This window comes from Corythoichthys intestinalis, chromosome 5 (assembly GCF_030265065.1).
Source record: "Corythoichthys intestinalis isolate RoL2023-P3 chromosome 5, ASM3026506v1, whole genome shotgun sequence".
Classification (NCBI taxonomy): Eukaryota; Metazoa; Chordata; class Actinopteri; order Syngnathiformes; family Syngnathidae; genus Corythoichthys; species Corythoichthys intestinalis.
This window is the reverse complement of record NC_080399.1, coordinates 25171350-25199122: the sequence shown is the minus strand read 5'-3', so window position 1 is coordinate 25199122 and position 27773 is coordinate 25171350. Positions and strand designations below refer to the sequence as shown.

Here is a 27773-nt window from a genome sequence, read left to right as displayed (position 1 = left end):
CCATGGATCGCTTTAACAGAATGTTAATAATGTTAATGCCATCTTGTTGATTTATTGTTATAATCAACAAATACAGTCCTTATGTACCGCATGTTGAATGTATATTTATATCCATCTCGTGTCTTATCTTTCCATTCCAACAATAATTTACAGAAAAATATGGCATATTTTATAGATGTTTTGAATTGCGATTAATTGCGATTAATTACGCTTAATTGATTTTTAAGCTGTAATTAACTCGATTAAAAATTTTAATCGTTTGACAGCCCTAGTTATTATTATACTGTACTATCACTTAACACGTGGTCATATTTAGCCAAAAAACTACGCAGAAATAATTGAATTCGGACTACAAAAACTTACAGAATTGAAACATCACCTGTCAAATGTGCATTAGTCCCCTCTAGTGGAGAAAATATATTTCCTACCAGAAAATTAAAACAGTCATATCTCCGGTTTTCCGTTGTCTATCGGTGACAAATATAAACTAGCAGAAAGGTTTAAATCCGCGGTTTCGGGTAATGTATTGCAGCGCGCACCTCAAAATAGTTTATTTTTTACGATGCATTAATGATACCAAGTGATTGAACAATGTGGCATGATCAGAGGACCTCGGACTGCAGGCTTGTGTGTGGTGACGGGACTGCATTGCTACGTCTGATTGGTATTGGTAATGTGATTTTTGTTGCGACGTCTCTTTGATGAGAGCCATGTCTGGCAAAAATTAAGTAAAATCTAATGTGTAGAACAAAGAGTAAAAATGTAACGAGTCTAATGTAGCCCAAAGTAGCAGAGTAAGAGAAGTGTATCTTCTTCACAAATAAACTCAAGTAAAAGTAAAAAGTATGACATGGTAAAACTACTCTTAGAAGTACATTTTTCTCAAAAAGTTACTCAAGTAAATGTAACAGAGTAAATGTTACGACCTGCCCTTGACCAGGAGTATAAAAAAACGTAAAAACAATGAGCACACTCAAGCAGCTGTTGAAACTCATTTGTTTATTGTACCTCAACGTGTCTTCAGATTGTACTTTGGCCTCATTGCAGGTGACAGTCTTCTCCTGTGATGGCAAATGTCCGTCGGCCACTATCTTCAACTTCAATATCAACAGTCATGCCAGGTTCTGCAAGTGCTGCCGCGAGAACGGATTGCAGTCTCGCTCGGTGGTGCTCTACTGTACACGCAACGCCACCGCCGTGGAATACCACTTTCAAGAGCCGCTAGACTGTACTTGCCAGTGGAGCTGAATGAAAGGGGAATAATGCAAAGCTCTGAGATTGGACATGCATGAATGACTCAATATATGGAAGGTATCATATAAGATTTTGTACAATGCTGATAGATCAAGGAAAAATTACGCTTCAAAGGGGACATATGGAAAATTGGATTTTGTAAACAAAATGCAGATTTGGGGGGGGGGCAATTACATATTGACAGGACTAGATGGGCTCCCCATGTAGCTTCTTTGATATTTCTTCTTTTGGGAATTGCCAAGTGGTTGCTTTTATGAGGTTCACTTATGGAGATTTTGCTGACAAAATCTGGACTTTCCACTGGCCATGGATTATAGTGAAGGATGGCAGTTGGCATCTAAAAATATTATTTTTATGATTTTGGGAAATGAAAATCGTCATTTGTTATCCTTGGGGCATTCTGATGAAAGCATGCCACAGACATGCTATTAAGAGACCAAAGAAGTGTTTTATATTGATTGTCTCCTTTATAAATTTCAAGACTCCAAATAATAATAATGGACTCTGTCAAACCAGTCAATATTTCTGTCTGATCTGCTTAATTCTGACAGCTACTGTTTTTAGCCCAAAAATGTAAAAATATAGCTATATTTTCGAGTATGCTATCATGAGTATTTGCTAATGGTTATCTTACATGTGGTTAGTTCCTCTACAACAGTAGTTAAGAAAAAAAGTTGTATTTCCAAATACTTACTGATGCAACAGAATAGGTCAATAAAAGTTTTAAATGTTGATTAGCCTTAATTTGTGCATAATGTCTATTAGCAACATAGAGAATCTTTGACCACAAAATTATGGCAGTCACTTTTTCATCGGAAAACTCTCTTTTCTCCCTTTCATATTCCCATCATTCCTCTCGGCCGAGCAGGTTTTTGCCATCCAACATCCTTGTCTCAACCACCACAGCTTATATTTCACAGATTGTAGTAGCATCTCTGTTCTCTCTGTGTTGTGTATGCAACAATGCTGGCTCAATAGGACAGTGTAGGGCACTCCAGACCCCACAAACACCTATCAGGGTCCACCGCGGAACCAAGTGAAAAAAAAAAAAAAAAAGGGCAGACGCAACAGCCGCGAGACTAGAAAAGTGTAAGGAGAAGGCAGGACCAGAGGAGCAGAGATGCGTACCCACCCCTAGCCCAAAAGGGGATGACGCCAAGGCTAGGTGGCCCCAGGAGAGCGCAACGCCCACCACCTTCTCAGGGGCACCAATATCGCATATACAGAGTAGATAGAGAAGTGTAGAGAGCATGCAAAAACCGGTAAAGTAAAAGGAAAAATAAAAGATACACGAATCAACGTTCTACCACAACACTGGCAGTACAAGTTTCACAAAAATGTGAACTACAGTGATCCCTCCACCCCCCAAAAAAAATTGTGTTCAATGTATTTATTCACATTTATCACTGGAAAGAGATACATACACGACATGTTTTTTCACTTTCTTACCCAAAGTATGATTTAAAAAAACGTTCTATTAGATGTTTTTTAAGCTCTTCAAATGTAATAATTATGATAAGTTTTAAACATGTTACTGTTCCACCCATTTTTTTAAACAAGAAAAAAAGTAGTCGCTCAATCCATTTAAAAAAAGAAAAGTTGAAAAAAATGTGTTTTTATTAAATGCGTCATTGAGTGAGTCCACTGAAATCCGCTCAAGCTTCTCACTTACACACAATGAGTTGCCACAGCAACTGTTTAACAAGTTAAACGATGTTGACTCATGTGGCGCTCTGAAGTTTCGGCTTACAAGCGTCTCTGGCAAGATCAAACTATAAATGTCTATCAATCATCGTTAACTTTAATAAGCAACTTCAGTGCACTGCCTGACCAAGAAAAGCGGCAGGAACGAGAGTGAGAGATGTGATCAGATCGGAACAGCTCTATATAAATACTATACTATAAATGCTGCATTTATTTATTTTTTTAATTGAGAAAAAGAAAACGCAATGGACTGAGGGCGCGAAGTTTGAAATGCAAAGTAGCGAGGGATCATTGTATTGTCCTTTTCCCCCCTCGATAATGTCATAGAAATTGTTCTACTGCAGGGAATTGGTTGTCTTCTCAAGCCGCAATAAAAATATTGTGGAACTGACATTACAGCTGGCATGACAGAGCTTGTTCGTGTGTCTTTTGACTTAGTTGTGTAAACTTCTTCTGTCTGTCCCAAAGTCCAAAGTAGCCCCTGCAGGGTGAGATGCCTGAAGCATGAAGGAGTACACGCTCCCCAGGGACAAACCTGTAACTGCTACCCCTCTAGACACTAGGGAGACAGGGACCCTAACAGGTTTCTTTAAACGGAATCTCTCAGGACATGGACTTCGCTCTCCTGCTACCTCACATTGATAGCGGAGGAAAGTCTCAAAGGACGGGCCATCAGTCGTTGGGCCGAGGGACGTCAGATCACTCCAGTGTAGCTCCAATTGACATTCGGTCACTTGAACCAGCTCAAACGTGAATGTCGAAAGCACTTAAAGGATTGTGGAAGAGCCAGAATGTTACATTCTTTCCCTTTCCACATTTAGAACCTTTCCCAGGTGTCTTCATAACAATTCTGCAAGTATTTTTCACACACTTAACTACTGTAATCATGACTAATGCACTAAACGCTCTCCTGTTTTTTGCTGTTTACTCTTTACAAATTTACCTTATCATGTTGTTGTAATTGTGGAACCTTTTCCATGCCGCCATACACAAAAACAAACAAAAAAAAAAACACCTATTTAGTTTTTGTGCTCTTTTAGATGGGAGATTTCTCAAAACTGGTATCCAAAAAGGACATTGGGAGAGTTGTTAGTTTGAAGGAACGTATTTGAAATTTAACCTTCAAGGAGAGTCTCCACTGCATGTTGGTTTCTAAAATTTATCTAAATGCTTTACATTATGATATACATTGGGGCAAATAAGTATTTAGTCAACCACTAATTGTGCAAGTTCTCCCACTTGAAAATATTAGGCCTGTAATTGTCAACATGGGTAAACCTCAACCATGACAGACAGAATGTGGGGGAAAAAAAACAAAAACAACAGAAAATCACATTGTTTGATTTTTAAAGAATTTATTTGCAAATCATAGGTGGAAAATAAGTATTTGGTCAATCCCAAAAGTTCATCTCAATACTTTGTTATGTACCCTTTGTGGGCAATAATGGAGGCCAAACGTTTTCTGTAACTCTTCACAAGCTTTTCACACACTGTTGCTGGTATTTTGGCCCATTCCTCCATGCAGATCTCTTCTAGAGCAGTGATGTTTTGGGGCTGTTGTTGAGCAATACGGACTTTCAACTTCCTCCTCACCCCGTGGCATCAAAATGATAACAAGAACGGGGAGCAAAAATCCCAGAACCACACGGGGGGACCTAGTGAATGACCTATAAAGAGCTGGGACCACAGTAACAAAGGCTACTATCAGTAACACAATGCGCCGCTAGGGACTCAAATCCTGCACTGCCAGACGGGTCCCCCTGCTGAAGAAAGTACATGTCCAGGCCCGTCTGCGGTTCGCTAGATAGCATTTGGATGATCCAGAAGAGGACTGGGAGAATGTGTTATGGTCAGATGAAACCAAAATAGAACTTTTTGGTAGAAAAACAGGTTCTCTTGTTTGGAGGGAAAAGAATACTGAATTGCACCATACTCACTGTGAAGCATGGGGGTGGAAACATCATGTTTTGTGGCTGTTTTTCTGCAAAGGGACCAGGATGACTGATCTGTGTAAAGGAAAGAATGAATGGGGCCATGTATTGAGAGATTTTGAGTGAAAATCACCTTCCATCAGCAAGGGCATTGAATATGAGACGTGGCTGGGTCTTTCAGCATGACAATGATCCCAAACACACAGCCAGGGCAACAAAGGAGTAGCTTCGTAAGAAGCATTTCAAGGTCCTGGAGTGGCCTATCCAGTCTCCCGGTCTCAACCCCATAGAAAATCTGCGGAGGGAGTTGAAAGTCCGTGTTGCCCAACGACAGCCCCAAAACATCACTGCTCTAGAGGAGATCTGCATGGAGGAATGGGCCAAAATACCAGCAACAGTGTGTGAAAAGCTTGTGAAGAGTTACAGAAAATGTGTGGCCTCTGTGATTGCCAACAAAGGGTACATAACAAAGTATTGAGATGAACTTTTGGTATTAACCAAATACTTATTTTCCATCATGATTTGCAAATAAATGATTTAAAAATCAAACAATGTGATTTTCTGTTTTTTTTTTTTTGCCCCAGATTCTGTCTTTCATGGTTGAGGTTTAACCATGTTAACAATTACAGGGCTCTCTAATATTTTGAAGTGGGAGAACTTGCACAATTAGTGGTTGACTAAATACTTATTTTCCCCACTGTAATATGTCCAAATTTGGGCCACAAGTGGCAATCTAGCCCTTTAAGACATCACATATTTAAATTGAGACTGGCAGATGAATGATAAGGGGATGTGACACAAGTGTGTAGTTAGGAAGTATCCTGTCCTGCGGAATTCCTCTGAGGGGCAAAACAGTCTGTTTGATCGATTGCCTGTGTTGACATCATTGCATTGGAAAGGTTAGAGCCATCCGAGTAGAGTTTTGTCCATCGTCCTGTGAGAGAAAATTATATGTTGCGACAGGCCAGACCACAAAGTCAAAATCCCGAAACTATTTGCCTTATCACCTTTATCAGAAAGCTGTGATGTACGTTTTTCTAAAATTCCTTCTAAGCATATCTTTAACTACACTGATGGATTTGATTTTGAAAGTGAAGTAATTCAAGGCAGGAACAGTAAAGGTGTATGTTGGTGTCTTGAATTTCACACCTGTGCATAAGGATGTGACAGTAGTAACAAAACAATTTACTAAATCCCACCAGTTTGTCACTGAATTTTGTCCACAGTAATAACAAGCCGTCATGTCTCTGTAGATGAGATAAGGGGGAAAAAAGCTAATCTTCTCTCATTGTAAACTCAGTCAGAAGGCCTCCAGCAGCCAGCTTTTGGCAAACGTGGTCTGCATCCTTCTGGGCCAAAGCTGCCCTCCTTAGTGTGGCAGCTTCTCCCATTACCAAACAATCTGTATGGCATGAGCTGCCAATAGTTAGCTATCAGTAGGTTATGTCCCAACATTTATTAAGCACTTATCACACTAGTCTTAAAGTGCATATGACAGGATAAAAAAAAATCTTAAATAGCATTATTACAGTGGTACCTCTACATACGATCGCTTCGACACACGAACTTTTCGACATCCGACGTAAAATTTGACTCGCCATTTGTTTCTACATCCGACGACATGCTCGAAATACGACAACGGCAGCACCGCAGACGAATGCACGGCGGATTTTCTTGTGTGACAAATCAACACAGGTTTCAGAAAAGGTTGGTACAGGTAGTGAAACAAGGAAAAAGTTGACGCTTACCTTCTAAACGAAGATGCAAATGACAGAAAAATATGAGCGTAGGGTGGGCATCCGTGAAATGGCTCAACAATACATCTCCACGGTCCTCCTCTGACCATCGTTCGCCAGTCTTTATAAGTTAAGCTGACAATTCTTATTGTGGTAACATCTCCAGAGAAATCGCCAGCTTCGCCACGTTTTCATCATTTCTTTCACAACTTATTCAACACAAAACGCCTGCTGTCTGCCGCAATTGACGATGTTCTCAAGAAAGCATTGAAAGCGAAAGTAAACTTTCACCCGCTCCCCTCCCTCTTTGTCACGTCAGCGCCGCGGTGCCTTCAGGTACAGAAAAAAACGTCCGCCTTATTAGAACCCGTTTCGTTACACTATTACAGGAATTATTATTATTATTATATTATTAATCCGATTTTTATTTATTATTTATTTGTTTTGCTATATGTAATTGCCATTTGTAATAGTACCAGCAGTATTTTTTAAGGATTTAGTGCAGGTTTTTGGGCTGTGGAACGAATTAATGGAATTATAATGTATTCCTATGGGAAAATCCTGCTCGACATACGACCATTTCGACTTACAAACAAGCTCCTGGAACGGATTAACTTCGTATGTAGAGGTACCACTGTATTTGTATTAGAATCATATTTTGTGACGATTCGACTATATACAACAATTTGGCAAAGCGCAGATAACGAGAAATTAGTCTTTTAATCTGCCATTTATGCCATTTGCCTGTCATTATAGTGCTCTAGCGTCCCCAACAGGGGGATGACATCGGCAGGGTCATGGTTTCATCTTATTTAGAATTCAGTCCATTGAGGGGGAATTATTCAGAACGAGGAAAATGCGACGAAAAGAGCTGCAAAATGTCATTCTTTCAATCTCTCTACTCTAATATTTTTACAGGATATTCTTTTTATCTCAGTATTTTCCCCCAGTTGCCAAATAAATGGTATGGTCATGACAAATAACAGTCTTGTGCTAAACGGAATATGAAATATTAAAAATGCATTTATTCAGTACGACATGGCAAAATTACTCCATAATGGTCAAAACTGTCTACTTCTTGCACTTTCCCGAATGATATTTTATGCCACCGGAGTTAGTCCGGCTTTTGTCATTTCCCTGCCCCGGCTTTGGAGAGCGTAAACAAACCAGGAGGCGTGACAGCTAGCCGAATTGCTAACCCGGACAGAGTGATGTTTCAAAGTCTTATTCTTGCCTTTCGAAGCGAAAAATCAAACAAAACTACCCCATGTCACACGGCGGCGGGGTTGTCAATTGTCTTTGCTGATCGGCAACCCGCCCGGCGGCGAGCAAGTTACAGCTCGTCGTTCCACTGCTGCGGACAGGAGAGCTCGTTTGCCGGGGAAGCAGCTGGCAAAACCCGCCGGACAAACCGGGGATGTCGGAGGAGTGCGTAGCTGCCACATGGTCAACATGAATATGGCGTAAATTACGCTTAAAAACATGGCGAAAACGGTGAGAGAGCGGTGTGCAGTGTTTGTGTGCAGCTAACAAGGCAGGATATGTCTGAAGAGAACTTTTCTACATGTCCGTCCATAACCAAATGTAAGTAAATATTCCTTTATTTAAAGACAGTTTGTAGGGTTTGCTTTGTAATCGCTGAATTGCGACAAGCCGCTGGTCGTCAGCCAAGTGGCACTCTCGGTGGACAAGGAGCATGTCAGCCACAAAATGCAAGCCACCTCCGTATTAAAACGTGTGCCATGTTCCCAGTATTTGCCATAATACAAAACACAATGTTTACTCACTTCCTCGTAAGCCCCATGGTCCCACAGTTGTCGCACACTTGTTTTGACCGATCTCGGGGTGAACGGGAACTTTCTGAAACCCAAAAAGGCTCCCACTCCTCTCCCTGGTGCAGCTACAAAAGCCTGCAGCCATTTGGCTGGCGTGATGCGAAAAATAAACGAATTAACCCGCAAAATCAGCGGAATCCACAGTCCATCTGCATGCTATAAAGCAATGCTGCATTGTGAGATGCTGGCCCGGGTGACGTCACATTCGCATTTGTCCTAAACCCGAGACTTGAGCTAGAAGTCACTCATTTTCATGGCACAAGATTCAAAAATTTAATACTGGTGTATAAAACGATCGCTTCCACACACATCCAAGCGGTCCATTTCATTCAGGAGCATAAATCACAGCGTGAAATATGAAATAAACATGCTTTTTGGTGTCATAAGCATTTCAAGGCATATCAAACAGAATGTCACAAAATGTTATTTACAGTAATCTCCAACATTACACAGGTGGTTTGCGTGCCCTTTACTAGACAACACTGTTCCTCTTTCCATCTGTCTCAAAGTCATGTTGGAGTATTTTAGGAAAGTAGTGACAATAAGGTTGGACTAAGACATTGCCAGGGTAGGACTTCTTCACTGTGCATGGTGATTCTGATGAGTCAATATTTAAGACATGGCCAGGCCAGGGATGTGTGTGCTTTGAAGGGACTCAAATGTTCAAATTCAAATGTTAATACTGTATTCTAATTAAAAAGAATAAAAATGAGGGGGGGAAACTAGGACAAGGATCGATGATCAAAAAAAAATAATTTTTTTTTAATGGTCAAATGAATTTGAATAGCACATACACATTAATTAATAATCTCTTTTGGGGAAAAAAATGGTAAAACGTAAATGTTGATAACAATTTAACTTAAAGATGGAATAAAAAGGTGCTGAAATTTGCCTTGTTTATGTTTTCCCATTTAATATCGCTTACCTGTCACCACAGCTTTTATATTATAAAGCATACTTAATTTACACAGTAGGATCTTGGATCAGTCATTGTATAGACTTATAAATGCTACACTTATTATAACTACTAATACATTTTTATGTCCAACTAGGGGACAACAGAATTCCCATTCAAATGTGCAGCTTCATAGTAACTGAACTGATAACTTAAAATCCAGTTGACATGCATTAGCAGAGTCGAAAACTTGCCATATTGCAAGCTTTTTTCCTCAAGTATGATGTAATTCTCAACCGTTCTCAATGTTATAATCTGAGTAAGGAAATCTTTTAGTACAATGGTGTTCAAAGGCACCAACATGTCAGGGTAGGGTAGGCAAAGCCAATGGAGACCAAAGTGCGACCAGGAAGCAGATGGACAGTGAAGTGACTTTTACTAAACAAAGACAAAGTTTTCAATGGCTGGCGGTGGCTTTTTCAAAGCAGTAGGCTTAGCTGGGTGGGTGTCCTGACGGCAAAAATATAATTAGTCAAAGGTTCAAAATTGAGAGTCAAAACCAACAGCAATGGTGACTGGCAAAATCATCTGGCACCTGCTCGCTGCCCCGGCCGCTCCTTAAAGTGATCCTCTAACTTAAATACATGTAGGCTCTAATAAACCACAATTGTTCTCTTGTACTAAAATATGTTGTTAGAAACACATAAAATGTTAAATCAATGGCAATATTTTATATTTAGTCCATATTTTGACCGTTAGTTGGCGCCATGGTTTGCGGGCTCGCAGTGATGACGTAATTGGTATCTTTCCAAATGTGTAGCGTGTTCAACAATTGCTTATTGCTGCCTAAACTCGCCAAGTAAAATGCCACGATGTGCTGCTTTTGGATGCAATTTCCAGTCAAATGGAAACGAGGGGAGGGAAGTGAGTGGTCAAGGTGGAATTATTATTTTTAGTGAATAAATGTGCATAAGTGGAAGCTTCTCCCCCTTTTTGGTCCTTGTATGCACGTATCCTACCCACTACGCGTTAAAACTGGCGCCCGAACATTTTTCCTGGATCCTCAGTCAAGTAAGGGATCCGTCTATTTTCTGGATCCGACGATCCCACCACGTCTGCAATATTGGTTTCGGATGTGTCCATTTTTTTTTTTTTTTGATTCTTCGGTCCCACAGCGGCTTTTCGGATCAGTCTATTTTGTGGAATCGACGGCTGCGACATTGCCATGGGATCGGTCTAATTTCTGGATCTTCGAGTGGGTAAAAAACGCGGATTTGGATTACTATTGCTATCTTTTATGTTGACTATTCTTCGTGGGAGTTTTCCCCAAATCATACTAAATAATTAAAGCACTATGGCACGCTACAGTGACGACAGTGACTCTGACGTGGACCTCACAACAATGTTCGTCAGGGAACGCGTGTTTGCTTACTGCTGAGCTACCGAGTGAAGAGTGGTCAAGGTGGAAATATTATTTTTTGTGAATAAATGTGCATAGTGGAAGCTTCTCCCCTTTTTGGTACTTTTATACACGTATCCTAGCTACCATACGTTAGAAATGGATTACACAAGGTGTGCTCTTTGGCCTGTACTGTATGTAAAGCACACGACAGCTCTGGATTCTAACAATCTACATAATTATATTGTGATAAGTTTGAAAACGCAATATGCTTACCTTGAATATCTGCTAATAAAACCGGACAGTGTACACTCTCGCTCCCAACCGGAGTTCCCAACACAACAGCACTCTCTCGCATCACCAGTTTTGCCCAACTTTTGTCTTATCAGGTATTTGCTGCACGCATTTTTCCCTGAAGCTCGTCTTGTGAACGACCGACAGTGCTGTCCTGCTCTTCACTTTTTGATCCGGTTCAAATAGGAAGGGTAGAACTGACGACATGTTGGGAAAGCTAACGAGTGACATGCTGGAATTTCGGCACCGGGACCAGTGACGTCACGCACTGCGACGTAACAAGAATGGCAACCTATCACTTAAAATATTTTTACAAACTTTATTAAAACAAAAACATTAAGATCGGTTTTAATATCAAATTATTATAACTTATACTAACATTTATCTTTTAAGAATTACTTGTCTTAAAAATTGAGGATCCCTTTTAAAAGCAGTGGTGATTACTGACGAGCTGCAGGTGCACTCCCAGGTACACCACACCCAGCCTGCCAAGGTTTAACTAAGGCCACAAGTCAAAACGGGAAGTGTTACCGAAGTAAAAGTAAAGGTAGAGGGGAGTCTGCGCAAGGAACACCAAACAACAGGCCCAAATACCACAAGATGGTGAGAACACCTTTGCAGCCCCCTTATTTCTGTTATGTTTACTTCCCCTTCTGCATTGTTGTACAGTTTATAGATCAATTTATGATGGAAAATGTTTTCAAATGATCTATTTAAACCTATTTTTATCATCACTAAAACCTGGCATTTTAACTGTGTAGATCAGGCATGTCCAAAGTCCGGCCCGGGGAACAAATGCGACCCGTGGTCAAATTTAATCCGGCCCCCAGCCTCCGTCATAAAATCAAAAACGTCTGGCCCGCACACAGACTTAATAAATTGGTCAGCAGTACTGCTACCAGCATATGAAGTAGCTTACTCACTAAATGCTGCTCCTCATTTACCCACAAACAGGCAGCAGCACTCTGAACAAAATTACCCCTTTACTCCCAATTTTCTAAAATGGCGACACTCAACAAAAAAAAAAAGAAAGTTGACTGCAACGGCCGACGCTTCAAGGATAGGTGGAAATTGGACTATTTTTTAACTAAAATACGCAACAACTGTGTCAGCCTCATTTGCAAAGAGACAGTCGCTGTTTTTAAAGAGTTCAATATAAGGCGACATTACCAAACAAGACACACTGACATGTACGACAAGATTACAGGGAAGATACGTAGCGAGAAATTGAAGCAATCTGAAACTAGTTTAATTTTACAGCATTAGTATTTCGGAGGAGGCCTAGAGTCGAAAGACAATGCCACAAAGGCTAGTTGCGAGATTGTTCAAATTATTAACTTAAAAAAAAAAAATAGAGCAAATGTGACACACAGAATGGCTTGCTAAAATTTGATGAAATATATTGTTCTACATAAAGGACGTCAGCCAAGGTCGGCCCCCCACATTTTTACCACACCAAATCTGGCCCCCTTTGCAAAAAGTTTGGACACCCCTGGTGAAGATGTTTAATATCCACTGTATGTATGTATGGCGACCACTCCAATGGGTGACCTTCTTTATCACCCAAACTCATTTGAGATAGGGTCCACCTCACCTGTGAATTCGATTGTAAGAAGCGTAATAGAAAATGGATGGACCAAAAGATAGCAGTGCCTTTATAGACCTAAATTTAGCTCCTTTTTTCTGGTTCAATTGGAAACGCTAAAACTCCAAGTGAGCGTTGATGCTGTCACTGCATTGTTTCATCTCTAGTCCCTGAGGTACCGCTGGAATTGATGATGTCGGGGAAAAGAGGCAACCTCTGTGTTTATCACATTGAAGGGGGGACATCTATCAAGGACCACTTGATGTCATTCTTCTGACCCATAAATGGCGCAAACGTGTGCATTGAGGAAAGACAACAGCACATTTGCGTCACATTCTAGGCTCACCTGTTAGTTACTAAGCAACGTCTGTCAGCACATATGCGATTGAGTTTCAAGGCCTTTAAAGATGTATGATCATCTACAGATCCAGAAAGGCCAGAAAGAATGACCAAGTGTATTTCAAGATGTTGTCCCTCAGAGTTCCTTAGGTTTTATTTTCATCTCATGTGTTTTTCTCAGTTTCTCTGTTTTCTATCCTTACACACAAGATCCCGCACTGAGATATTTGTTTGAGCCATAAGATCCTCTTGTCACAGTAAATGATAAGTATTCATAGCAAGAGGGGTTTTAAATCGTTCAGAGAAAGCATTCGAACCACATGCACACATTTTTTTTTCATATACAAATAATACCAATAATGATAATAATTTAATACTGTGTACTGTAGTTGGCCGAAGTGTTCATCAAAAAAAAAATCAAAGAGGGAGAGATTCTTCATTCCAGAAATGTATATTTCTCTTTTGTAAGCCACTGTAACATTATGCAAACTTTAAGTAAAAGTCATGTGCTTCTTTGGATTTGCCCAAATTCGCAATTTTTTGGGCCTTTATGGCCTCCATTTGATTGATATTAGCTCTACGTCTATGTCTGTGAATTGGGAAATGTCTTCCAGTGATTTTGACTTCCGCAGAAATCACCGAGTACAAGTCTTCCGTCACCATCGATGGCAGCAGCGTACCGATGGAGGATAGAGTTGCCGTGGTTACAGGAGTAGCGGGGGGCTGCACTTACAACATGAGCGCCCACAGAGTGAGAGGGTCTACTTCAGGGCCCTCTGCCTTGGTAACCGTCACCACGGGTATGTACAAGACATGGCATCCCAGTCAAGCACCTTCAGTTCTCAAATGTACAGCTACAGTAATGTCTCCCCTTTCTTTCTCTTCAGTGCCCACTCATGTGAGGGTTGTTAGTGTGTCTGAATGTGGTTTCTCAGTGCAATGACAAGATGCTGCAAGCTGTATGAGTCATTACCAAGTCAACCAGCAATCAAACTAGTACAATATCACAGTACACCTGGCAGATGATGGATATATTCAAGTACATTGGGTGGTTTTGATTTTTGTTATTGGCTGACAACTAGGGTGTACCCAGTCTCACCATCAAGTCAAAAGAAGAAATGGCTAAACAGGATCTGAATATGTTATACAGAATTCATCAGTCAATTTACACTAGGCTAGTCAGACATGCTGTAACATTACAGCACGGAATTACAGTGGCACCTCTACTTACAAATGTCTCTACATTAGTGTTGTATCGGTCGTGAACGATTCGTTCTCTTTGAACGAATTGTTTGGGTGAACGAGACCGAACTAATCATCTTCTGCACTGATTCGTTCTATGAAATTGGGGCTTGTTAGCTGCGTGGGAGGGCGTTGAGCAAGCGGCAGCCTCTTCTGACATCACACACGACCAATCATACGCCAGCCTCATCGCGGGCAGGGGAGGGAGCGGAAACAGAATCAGGGCGTCTGTCACTCACTTCCACGTGTAGCCAATAAGCAGCCAGCGTGCAGGCAGGGGGGCAAGACTGAGTTATGTCACTTCCCGTTCAGTGACTTGGTCCTCCGGTTCCTGACCTAGCTTGCTGCTAACTTGACTTTCCAGTAATGCGGTGAACGAGTCAAAAAAAGAAAGGAAATGACTTTGTCACATATTTGTTAATGTGGAGCCTATCAAATGCTGCTCAAACAGACAAAAACACCACAAAAATCTAGCGAGCATGGTTTAGTGACTACTTTTCTCAACAGACTCGGGACTACCTAAGACGACATACTATCAAATTTACAGTGGTTTAAAACATGGGTAGCTACGAGGCAAGCAAAAGTGAGCTGCGGTCACGTGACGGCAGTGAAGGGGCAGAGAACTGTCACGAAATGGAGACTTCATGGCAGCGATATTTACCTCATGTGCACAGAAAAAAAGAATATTTAGTATGATCACCATAACACTGATTTGCAATGAAACTGTATATACATGTCAATTTTTTCCGACTGTTTTATTATTTTTTTTCGTGTCAGAGCGTGTCGGGTGTTGGTTGGTTTGACAAATTATGTCCATCCGTCCACCATGTGCTACTCAAGCGCCCAAAAACAACGCACGCGGACACGGGAGATGTCGCAAAATGTCTACAGTTTTCTTAACAGACTAATGAGAGTAGAAAGGCGACATCGTAAAGAGCAAACAATTATTTCTCGTCAGCATTTGGCGATCTGAGATGAGGGGACGACAGGGGAGCTGAGCGGATTATTTTATTTATTAATACCAGTGATTTGAAATGAAACTGTCTAATATCAAAATGTAGTATTGTTTTCATTTCAGAGCAACACATTTGACAACTAGCTAGTTACACTTTTGTTTTAACAATAGTTGCCATAAATAATAGTGATGAGCATAAAAACAAAACACAACAGAGCGTGAGGTAAATATGATGTGTTGGTCATTCCATATTTAGAAATTAAACTTTCGATTTCTTTTTATTTTCGTGACAGCAAGCATGCCGCGTTGGCTGGTAGCAGCAGCATTGTATATGTGATCAAGATCATGCTAAAGAAAGTCCATGCGCCCCCGACTCCAAACCCCCACTCCCCCCACAAAAGGAAAATGTTTAAAAGTGTCCTAAATCGAAATGCAAGCACGAGCCATGACTTTGATCCCATAGAAATACGACAGACGACGCGGAAGTTCTCCCTCGCTTTTGCAGCAGCGTGAGGGAGACGAGGCTGGGAAAGCAGAATGATATCGTCTGTCACTCATTTCTGAAACTACGACGAGCGGTCAATGAGGAGCCTGTTTGCAAGAGAGGGAGGGACCGAGCAATCAAGTCAAGTTCAAATGTCACTTCCCGTTCAGTTATACTGCGAAGCGGTCTTTGGTGATTCGTTCGGCAACATCACTTCCCGTTCACTAACCGAACGATTCATTTGGGCGGGGAGGGGGATGAAGGGGCGAACGATTCTTTGAACGATTTGTTTGTGTCACATTCTGCTGCTGGTTGGATTGTATTTTTGTTGCAGACCTGGTCGTGGTGGGCGTGTCCGACGTCTCACCTGAATCCAATGCCGGCTCATCAACACGGCATTTAAGCCCTGGTGATCTCTGAGAAGGCTGCCGAGATATTATTCTTGCTGGTCGCCATTAGACTTCCTTGCATTTCGAGTAACTTGCTATTTTGGTAATATCGCCCCCTCCGTGGGTTTTGGTCGCCTGTGACTTTAGTTTTGTATGCCTCTACGTTGTGCAGGTATGTGAGTGTATTTTGGTTGTTTTATTGGCTCTGCCTAGCACCTTGGTTTACCTTGGCGTTTGTATACTGATCCCCGTCGACCTCCTGTCACGGACCCGTTTTGTTATTTCCCCTTTTTTCCGCGATCGCGTGTTTTTTGTTTTGTATTTAATAAACCCTTGTACGCTTCCTTCAGTCGTCTGTTGTCGGTTGTGAGGTCCAACCTTGTTTCCGCGTTCGCGGACCCTAACAGTTTGAACGAGTCTTTTTACTGAACGAACTGGGATGGATTCGTTTCCTCAAGTGAATGACAGATCCCGTCACTACTCTACATACAGAATTTTCAGGTTAAAAAAGGCCTCAACGGGAAAATATTGCCTCTTGTTACGAAAAAAAAAAAAAAAAAAAAATCAGGACACGACGGTCAAAAATACAGTATGGCTGGTACTCACAGCTCCCAGAGTTTACTGAATGTAAAATACTTATAGCTGCTCTACCATTGGCTATTGGCTAGCATTCCTGACATCCAATTGGCTAAAAGGGACCTCTACTGTATGTGTATGTGTGTATCCCAGCATCGCCTTCATTCGCCCCTTGCCTTCCAACAGCTTCACATGAGTGTAATAACTCTATTCTTTGTTTTTTTTTACATTATGCACAGCTCACATTTTATTGTTATTGTGCAATAATGTATTTGTAACATGTATTTGTTGCATGTTTTGATGCATTTTTATGCATTGTAAAATATTTGTGTCTGAATTTAAGGGGGCCTGGAACAGATTAGGGCATTTACATGTAAAACGCGTCTCTACTTACAGAATTTCCAGCTTACAAAACTACTTCCAGAACCAATTAATTTGATAAGTAGAGGTACCACTGTATATGACACTTTCAAATATGCTACACCCCATTCTTTTTCCTTTCGGCTGCCAGGTGTCCCATACCCCCAAAATGTAATCCTACCCCTACCGCACACACTCACACACACACACACACACACATGCATCTGAGTAATAGACTTCATGACTAATTGAGTTGGTTTCAGGAGCTCCAGCCTGAATGTTTTATTCGCTGAAGCAGAGAATGGAATCATTCGCTTTTGTCCTTTTTTGTCCGTAACACCAAAACTTTGGAATACTTTAAATTTAGTTAGTTCCTCCATGACTAACTCTTCCAGGTCCTGTCATGTCATGGAACAGCTTCAAGAAATCTTTAATTCCATGGATTACTTACACTGAATCTGGAAACACCTCAGCACTTAAAGTCACTCAACTAAACTTGTAACTCAGCTTTCTACGATGGCCTTATTTTATCGCATCTTGTTCCTCACACTCTGCATGGATTTTGTTCACTCGCAGGTAAGGTCCACTGTCAATGCTAATGTTTCCCCAATGTGTCTCACAGTACTATCATGAGCATCTAAACCAATTTCATTGTTGTCTCTTTGCCGCTGCATGTTATGTTGGCAATAAGAGCTGAGCCACATGTCCACATGGTCTATCAATTAGTCTGCATCTTTGCTCGGGTATTTTTTCCAAACAACATCAATTATTGTCTTTGTTTGCACTTGTATGGGAGTGCTTTTTCATCTTAGTGCTCACTTTGCTTGACAAGCCCTGGTTTTTCCTTACACGTTTTGCTGCCGCATCCTATTATTTCGGGCTTTTATGCTTTATTGTTGCTTCCATCTGCTCTCATGTTCAAACAAATTACATATTGCTTTTCCCACATGAAAAACAAATATCCCACCACGGATCATCAGATTCAATGTTTGATACTCTGTGGAAAAAATAGATTTTTCTCTGGCAGCAATGAGTCTAATCATCATCGCAAATCCTTCGGATTTAGTAAAGATGATTAATCATTAGATTTTTTAATTAATTGAAATTAAAGACCTCAAACACATTTTTAATGGTGAATCTTTGAAATGATTGTCAAAATTTGATTCCTTGCTTGGGAAGGCATATGAATACAAACTGCTGTAATTCTGACATCACTCAATCGATTTAGATGTGCAAATACCCTCAAACTGAAAGCTAAAGTCTGCTTTTAATGTCCGTTAAGTTTATTTCCAATCCATTCTGATCATGTTTGAACTGCAAAATAATAGAATTGTTTTAGTGCATCACTCAAAGTATTAACATGATGATTTAATACGTTTTTTTTTGTTTTTTTTTAAATTCATGGTCATGGAAGAAACTGAATATTGGGGCTCGTTTTCTATTTTCAAAGAGGCGTTATTGGATGAGTTTTGTGGGGTGGTGTTTGTGATTCTTAAAATACATACATTTTCACCATTCTATACATGCATTCTGCAATGTTGAGACCATCAAAAAGGTAATTTATTCATCTGTGGAATGATAATGAGATTTCTCTGTGCTAAATTTGGCCCTGATCATTTAGCCGATGTATGTTGTGTGTTGTTGATTTGTCTTCCCCCAGGCTGACGTGAACAGCGTAAGTCCATCCACAGAACACACGCTGACTGTCTCTGCAGCATCTTCAACCAACATCAACCCCGGAGTCAGCCGTATGATCCACACCAATGAGAGTGGTGAGACATGCCAATGCTAGATTTGGATCAGTTCCATCCATCCATCCATCCATCCATTTTTAACACAGAAAAACAACTGTCATTGTTTTCCCATTATAAGTACGTTTTGAGAAAAATGTACTTGTAAGAGTAGTTTTACTAAGCCATTCATTTTACTTTTACTTAGTAGATTTGTGAAGAAAAAAACACTACTCTTACTCCGCTACTTTGGTATACACAGGAGTTGTTATATTTTTCCTCTTTATTCTACATATTAGATTTATTTATTCTTTTTTATCCAGCGATGCCAAGAGTAGCTACCTTCACCAATGAGACGTCGCAACAATAATCACATGACTACAATATACCTATCAGACGCAAGCTTGCCGTTCTATGATCACGCCAGCCTGTTCAATCACGTGGCGTCTTTAAGGCATTGTAAAAATTGAACTATTTGACATGGAGTGCTACCCATCGTGTGTTTCACTTATTCTTAGCGTCATTATCACATTGGCGAACTGACTGTGTCAGCATTAGTCAGTACGACTGTTTAATTGCTCTCTAGTAACTTAATCACTGAACTACAGGATGAATGGCTCAGCACTGAGAAGCTTCTTAAATATCACTTTTATATGAAGCCTCAGATCAACAGAAACACAAACACAGGCCCACGCTGCTTGCTCACTGGAGTACTGCTCATAATGCTATCCTTTGAATTTTCAAGGGTTACTTTTCACTAATAAAATAAAGAAATTTATTGAATACGTAAGAGAAAAAAGGTGTTTTCTTTTCAGCATAAAGTGACCAAAATTCTCGTGGTTATGTTATTATCTAAGTATGACTCACAAAAATATAAACAGGAAGAAGGTTTGGTCTGCGGACTAACGATTAAGATGTGAATAAGGCAACACAAATAAATCCAAAACTGCCATTTGTTGACAGCTTAGATAGACAATCATAGAACAGTGGTTCTTAACCTTGCCGAAGGTACCGAATCACACAAGTTTCACATGTGGATTCACCGAACCCTTCAGAATAACAGTGGGGTAAATAAGTATTTAGTCATCCACCAATTGTGCAAGTTCTCCTACTTGAAAAGATTAAAGAGGCCTGCAATTGTCAACATGGATAAACGTCAACCATGAGGGACAGAATGTGTGAAAAAAAAAAGAAAATCACATTGTTTGATTTTTAAAGAACATTTCCAAATTAGAGTGGCAAATAAGTATTTGGTCACCCACAAACAAGCAAGATTTCTGGCTGTCAAAGAGGTCTAACTTCTTCTAACAAGGTCTAACGAGGCTCCACTCGTTACCTGTATTAATGGCACCTGTTTTAACTCATTATCGGTATAAAAGACACCTGTCCACAACTCAGTCAGTCACACTCCAAACCCCACTATGGCCAAGACCAAAGAGCTGTCGAAGGACACCAGAGACAAAATTGTAGACCTACACCAGGCTGGGAAGACTGAATCTGCAATAGGTAAAACGCTTGCTGTAAAGAAATCAACTGTGGGAGCAATTATTAGAAAATGGAAGACATACAAGACCACTGATAATCTCTCTCGATCTGGGGCTCCATGCAAGATCTCACCCCGTGGCATCAAAATGATAACAAAAACGGTGAGAAAAAATCCCAGAACCACACAGGGGACCTAGTGAATGACCTACAGAGAGCTGGGACCACAGTAACAAAGGCTACTATCAGTAACACAATGCGCCGCCAGGAACACAAATCCTGCACTGCCAGACATGTCCTCCTGCTGAAGAAAGTACACGTCCAGGCCCGTCTGCGGTTCGCTAAAGAGCATTTGGATGATCCAGAAGAGGACTGTGAGAAAGTGTTATGTTGGATGATCCAGAAGAGGACTGGGAGGATGTGTTATGGTCAGATGAAACCAAAATAGAACTTTTTGGTAGAAACACAGGTTCTCGTGTTTGGAGGAGAAAGAATACTGAATTGCATCCGAAGAACACCATACCCACTGTGAAGCATGGGGGTGGAAACATCATGCTTTGGGGCTGTTTTTCTGCAAAGGGACCAGGACGACTGATCTGTATAAAAGAAAGAATGAATGGGGCCAGGTATCGAGAGATTTTTAGTGAAAATCTCCTTCCATTAGCAAGGGCATTGAAGATGAGACGTGGCTGGGTCTTTCAGCATGACAATGATCCCAAACACACAGCCAGGGCAACAAAGGAATGGCTTCGTAAGAAGCATTTCAAGGTCCTGGAGTGGCCTAGCCAGTCTCCAGATCTCAACCCCATAGAAAATCTGTGGGGGGGGTTTAAAGTCCATGTTTCCCAACGACAGCCCCAAAACATCACTGCTCTAGAGGAGATCTGCATTGAGGAATGGGCCAAAAAACCAGCAACAATGTGTGAAAAGCTTGTGAAGAGTTACAGAAAACGTTTGGCCTCCGTTATTGCCAACAAAGGGTACATAACAAAGTATTGAGATGAACTTTTGGTATTGACCAAATACTTATTTTCCACCATGATTTGCAAATAAATTCTTTAAAAATCAAACAATAAGATTTTCTGTTTTTTGTTCCACATTCTGTCTCTCATGGTTGAGGTTTACCCATGCTGACAATTACAGGCTAATATTTTCAAGTAGGAGAACTTTTAGCGGTTGACTAAATACTTATTTGCCCCACCGTAGATAATAAAGCAATTCGTTTCAAATTCAAAACCAATATATCTAACCAAGCAAGCTAATAATTTAGCTAATTCCCATTCAAAATTCTTCTCATTTTGACAGCATGTTTTATAAACAGGTCAAAATTTGAGACCACGCTGCCCATTGGTCTGTTGTATTCCCTCATACCAAGTGCGAGTCAACCACTGAGCAAACCAGTTCCTCCTCCCATTAGAACGAGGACTAGCAGTTAAAAGAAATGGATTAAGGCTGTAAATTGGGAGCAACCCAGTCAAAAACCTGTTCTAAAAAGCCACTTTGCTTATATTTAATCAGCATACAAAAAATAGGGCATTGCGTGTCTTTACTTTCACCGAACCCCTTAGACTTACGCACCGAACCCCTGGGGTTCGGTCGAACCCAGGTTATGAACCACTGATGTAGAATGATACAACACACCAGAAAACAGGTTATTAGAGTACATTTTATCAGCCCCTGCCCATATCTCTATAAAAGAAGAAACTAGCAAGCTAAACCGGAGACATATATTAGGCAATGGTTCAAATTTTCCATCAAGGTGGGAACATATCAATAACACAACAAAACAAAATGTAAAAAAAAAAAAAAAAAAAAAAAAAAAAAAAAACCTGTAAAAAACTAAGTATTTCTATCCTTTTTTAATACATTGAACATTAAACACATAAAAAAAGCACACTTTTCCATATGTCCATATGTCTAATAAATGGCTTTGATGGTGTCATGATTTAGTACAGAAATTTCAGACAGCAGCTGCTTTGACACAGTAAAGTGATGAACCACCATAGAGTGCGAGAACGCTGAACTAACCATAAGACGTTGTATTACGATTTGCCGATAAACAGTAAACCTTTTCATTGTTTGTGACAGCACAGTAACGTAATGTTGCACTCCAGTTCCAGGCTCACCTTTAGAACTACAAGGGGAGGCTGTGGGCTCCAACGGGATTCTCCTCTCATGGACAATGCCTCCTGATACCAGCAATATTGACGGATATATCATCAGGTATTGTTTTGCCTACTTAGCTATGATTTCAATATGCTATGTTGTGAGATGACTATATGCTTCTTAGGTACAAGGAAGTGTGTCCCTATCCGGATCCTGTCTTTACACAAGTGACCAGGTACCTGGATGTACCAGAGACCCTGCTCACTGAATTCACCTCCGGTTCCACCTATCACATTCAGGTACTTTTTCCTGTGTTCTCTATCCAAAAGGACCAAAATGCACAAATATTCAGTTCAAACAGAAAGTTTTATTTTTCAGTCCAACAAGTTTTTAAAAAAGGAGACAATGAAAAACCACAGCAATCGCTGGACAAAATAATACTAATGATGTAATGAGGTGCTTAGAGCCTTCGAAGCGTGTGTCAAGTAATGAAGTGACGTTTCCGCGAAGTGTATGACGAGGCTCGCTTCATTTAGGGGAGGTTCCAAAAACGATCACGATGTCCAGTTGTACCACGTGATTGCCTCAGAGAGTGCTTCAAATTTTGCCGCGCGGTTTGACAGCTCGCTATAGTATATGAACACCTCTGGCTACATTCAAAACGTGGGTGTTTGAAAGAGAGTAGCGATCAGGTGAGTGGATAGTTTGGAGGTAGTTTTGAGAGTGAAAGGATTAGGACTGAAGAGAGAAAGAGTAGTACTATAGTTGATCAAATGGAGCCAGCAAGAAAAAGGACTTCCTTTGTGTGAAAAAAACTTTTTTTGTTTAGAAACGAATCCCCCCCCCGTGTACATCAATGTTCAAGTTACACTTCTACTATCCTCTGCTTGATTACGTTCATGCCATATTATGATAATACCATTTGGGGAATCGTTTTCACTCCCACACACTACAGACTATTTCTTACAGTATTCCCTCGTTACTTCGCGGCTCAACTTTTGCACAGTCAGTGCATCGCAGATTTTTTTAATCTTGCTATAGGAATAAGAGTTCACGTTCATGTACAATTGATTTTCATCTACGTATTTATGTACACACACACACCTACACACGTATCATATGAGAGAATTAACATCCAGTATTATTTATACATTATTTAATATATGTTTATTAATATTTTATTTATGTTTCATACTATTCTTTAATGTTCTGATGATAACATATGCATTTATACGATTTAAATCCACTTATTCATATTATAGATACACAAAAAAAATGTTAAAAATGTGGGGGTGACCCTATTTCGCGTTTTTTCACTTTACACCCCATTAACAGCCATAAGTGAGGGATCACTGTACATACATGTGATAATCTATGTACATAGAAGATTCGGTCAAACAATATTTGGTAAATTAATTCCTTCCCAACGGACAAACACACACACAAAAAAACAACAACGAATCACTCATGTGGTTGAGCGACAACTGACTGTGATCATGCACTTAACCAGTAGGGGGTACCGTGCTCACATGAAGCTTCTCGAAGCAATTGGCTCAAGTGGTTCAATGCCTCATATCACCATCACAAATAAAAGCATTGTTTCGAAACATAAATCTTAGTCAAAAAGCTTACACAAGGCAGTGGCATAGGACGTGGCAGGACATCAGATGAACCAACAAAGGGCAGGGAAGGGCAGACGCAGACTATATATGTTTAGGGTCACAGGTGGATACAATCATCCTGATTGAGAAATAAGAGCAGGAAGTAAAGGTGAAAGAAGGTGGAACAAAACTACCAAAATAAAAGCAGAACAACTAAACATGACCAAACACAAAACCTGATGAAACACAAAGAAGAATCACGAGACCTGACAATAACAATTTATTAATCATACATTGCCTGGCAACCAAAGTAATAAGCTCTAGCCATAATGAGGACAGGAGTTGTAAAAATGGATGGATGGATGGATGGATGGATGGATGGATGGATGGATGGATGGATGGATGGATGGATGGATGGATGGATGGATGGATGGATGAAATAGTTGACAGAGACAACTTTGGCAAAGTCAATATTTGGCCACCAGTCAACTTGCAAACAAGCTGTCTTGAGCTGGATGTGGTTTAATGACTTACAGTACTCAATAGTGCAAAACACTAAGATATTATGGGTAAAAATATGTGAAGTTGTTGGATACATCCTCATGGACTCCAAGGTGCCCAAATACTTTTATTGACAACACTGACTCTCTTGCTGACTTGGGTCTTGCGTACACGGATAAAAATGAATTGCCATACATTTTTTAATACTCACCTGGAATCTTTTTAACATACAGTATATCTCACACAGATCCAACAAGCACTCTCTCGTTCTGGCTCAATGTCGGTAATTGATCCCGATTGCATTATTAATCAGGTAAACAGAGCTATGGATTAGCCCAGGCTCTTTTCACAGTCTTGTTTTGACCGAATGAATGTTACAGTGTTTATGAGCTTGGAGAATTCATTAACCTACACTGACCCTAATACAAATGTCATGTAAAAGCCTTAGTGGCACACTCTGTGTTTATGCAGTGAGGGCAAATACTATCTTAGTATGTTTTTGCTCGTATGTCATATTCCTACGTTGAGGTTGTTAAAGGATACCCTATGGATCTTCCTTCACAATTTAAAAGATGCCTCACGTATTTTAACAATATACGTATCTGTGACAGGTTTTGGATCAAAACATTTAAAGCGTCAACAAAACATCACACTTAAAATACCGTTTGTCTTTTCTTGCTGAAATTAGTCTTAGATCTGCACCTTATCATGTCTCATGCAAATTTGCAACTGGACACCCTTCCTCCTCCTCCTATAGTGCTGCTGCCTTTACTAAGACTACTTGTAAACATTTCTTTGCCATGATGATTGGAATAGAGGTCAACCTTCCAGTGATACAGCACCACCTCATTTCCTGTCTATAGGTTGCAGCCTTGTCTTCTGCTGTCGCAGGAACATTCAGTAAAGCTGTCTACATAAAGACCGCTGAGTCCCGTAAGTACCACTCATACAGGACCTCACAAAAATGTCTATCTAATGGATGGATGGATACATGGGAATACAACTGTGTTTGTGTTGTGTTTAGCTCCAGGTCTGGTGACCAACTTGACCGCCTTTGCCCAGAATCACACCTCAGTCCTGGTCACATGGTTCCTGCCGCATCGCATCAATGGTCTTATCACAAAGTTTGCCGTCAAAGCCAAGCACGCACGCACGGGCCAAATGATCCGCAATCTGGAAGTCAACGCCGAGGAAATCATGACAGGGGCATTGCCTCACTGCAACGTGCGACCTTTGAACACACCTTTTGCTCCCGTTTCGATCAATGTTTCCCAACCTGTATTTAGCGAAGAAAATATTAATAATAATAAATATAATATGTTATTATATAATTACTATCCAAATCATTATCATCAAACACTCAAAATTTAAGTAGGTTTAGAATAAGACTACATTAAATTGTCACGTACCAATGTACCAGCATATTGCATTACACTCATGCATCACAAAGCTTTCATCACAAGGACTGTGTACTCTTTAATATGTCAGAAAGAACAACTGAGAACAGTATAAAAGGCACGAACACACAGCATTAAAAATAAAAATTTTAAACAGCAAAACCCTAATTGGAGGTGAAATTCCATGTAGCATGTATCACCGAGTGTCACGACACAGCTGTGAATGGCCACAGCTGGATTTATTGGGGATTTTGTGGGTGAAACATGGTAATATAATAAGGGTCGCGATGCAGAAATCGCAGACATTAAGGAGTGGTCGAGATTTTCATTTTCATATATTTACCCTTTTAAACGTTATTTCAATTTTTCTTTGTTTGGATCGATTATTTATCATCTAAAGTATTGGGGGAAATGCGACAATAACAAAAAAAATACAATTAAGCGATAGTTATGAGCAGTGTTGTTAATAACGGCGTTACAATATGACGGCGTTACTAACGGCGTTATTTTTTTCAGTAGTGGGTAATCTAATTAATTACTTTTCTCATCTTGGCAACGCCGTTACCGTTACTGAGGACGGAAAGGCATGCGTTACTATGCGTTACTATATTGGTCAAAAAGTCTGAGGGAGACGGACTCACCGAGACAACAGAGCAGAGCAGGAGTGGGGAGGAGGCTAGAAAGTTGTGACGCCGAGCAAACGCGATGCTAGGTAGCTCCAATAATACATGTTGTAGCCGATAGCTTACAAACTACGCCCGCATGTTATAGTAGATATGGCAGACATGGTAGATATCACATGTACTGTATATAGATATAACTAGATGCAAAATGACAGACATGGCACTAAATGCGTTAGTAGACAGCCGCCATCTTAAAGCAGTAGACTTTTTAGGACGGCTCTGTTGTAGAGAACCTTCCTAGCGAACCTAAGTAACTTTTTATCTAAAATACTTCTAAATCGGCAAAATCTTGACTTGAATCTATCTTTAAATGATGAAACAGTTTTAAACTTTCATATGTCGAAAGTAGAGAAAAGGGAACTAATGCAATATTGGGAGCAATTTTAACAACTTTTAACAGTTGATTCAGGGTAAAGGGTAAATTAGGGTAAAGAATTGGGCTCGGGCCAATTTTACCAAATACCTTCCCAAAAAACTTCACATAGTGTGGCCAATGTTTTTTTTTTTTTTTTTTGAGGAAAAAAAAAAAGTAATCACCAATTACTTTGCCAAGTAACTAATTACTCTTACATTCAGGTAATTGAGTTACTAACGCAATTACTTTTTGGGAGAAGTAATTTGTAACTATAATTAATTACTTTTTTTCAGTAAGATTAACAACACTGGTTATGAGGTAGATATCCGTGACTTTTTTACAGACACCATTGTTTTCATTGTGACGTAATTTGTTTAAAAGTTTAAAATATGCGAGTGAATAATTTTTATAAGAATTTATTTTTTAAATGAAATATTAGCCATCATCTAATGATGCTGAGCTAAAAATGACAGACATTTTGAATAATAAATATAATGAATTACCCTTGTTTTATTGCTGGGTCTAAACAAAAGCGGTTGCGCGACATCTGTAAACGGGGGTTTCCAGGGTAAAACGGGCAAATTAGAAATAGTTTGGGGGCTTAATGCGCCATGAATCTGCTAAGGCAGCATATAGACATATTGTTCTATCAAACACAACAGTTGTTTTGGCTTAAAATTCAGCAGTTTCTTTTAAAGAGGAGTGCAAGAGCAGAAACTGCTTTTTCAGTCTTGTCTGTGTTTTCCGCCATATTTATACACACACACTCACACACACACACACACACACATATATATATATATATATACACAGTGGTACCTCTACTTACGAATGTCTCTACATACAGAATTTTCAGGTTCTGACACGCCTCAATGAGAAAATATTGCCTCTTGTTATGAACGAAATGTCAGAATACGAAAGGCACAAATATATTATGGGC

At 40.1% G+C, this 27773-nt stretch overlaps 2 protein-coding genes across 8 annotated transcripts in view; both read left to right on the top strand.

Annotated features, from left to right (window-relative positions):
- Positions 1-2298, top strand: part of otogl (otogelin-like) — a 63708-nt gene extending 61410 nt beyond the window's left edge. For 4 of the 6 annotated variants that reach the window (XM_057836669.1, XM_057836666.1, XM_057836667.1 and 1 more), the window contains one exon: positions 1048-2298. In XM_057836669.1, coding sequence (XP_057692652.1) covers positions 1048-1248 — 201 coding nt within the window. In that variant the 3' untranslated portion in view covers positions 1249-2298. The remainder of the gene's footprint in view (positions 1-1047) is intronic. The other 2 variants (XM_057836670.1, XM_057836672.1) reach the window with 1 other exon arrangement.
- Positions 2299-17267: 14969 nt separating this feature from the next.
- Positions 17268-27773, top strand: part of ptprq (protein tyrosine phosphatase receptor type Q) — an 86689-nt gene continuing 76183 nt past the window's right edge. Inside the window, exons 1-6 of one of the 2 annotated variants that reach the window (XM_057836673.1) lie at positions 17268-17554; positions 18639-18750; positions 22305-22413; positions 22481-22595; positions 25262-25331; positions 25423-25622. In XM_057836673.1, coding sequence (XP_057692656.1) covers positions 17495-17554; positions 18639-18750; positions 22305-22413; positions 22481-22595; positions 25262-25331; positions 25423-25622 — 666 coding nt within the window. In that variant the 5' untranslated portion in view covers positions 17268-17494. The remainder of the gene's footprint in view (positions 17555-18638; positions 18751-22304; positions 22414-22480; positions 22596-25261; positions 25332-25422; positions 25623-27773) is intronic. The other variant, XM_057836674.1, reaches the window with a different exon arrangement.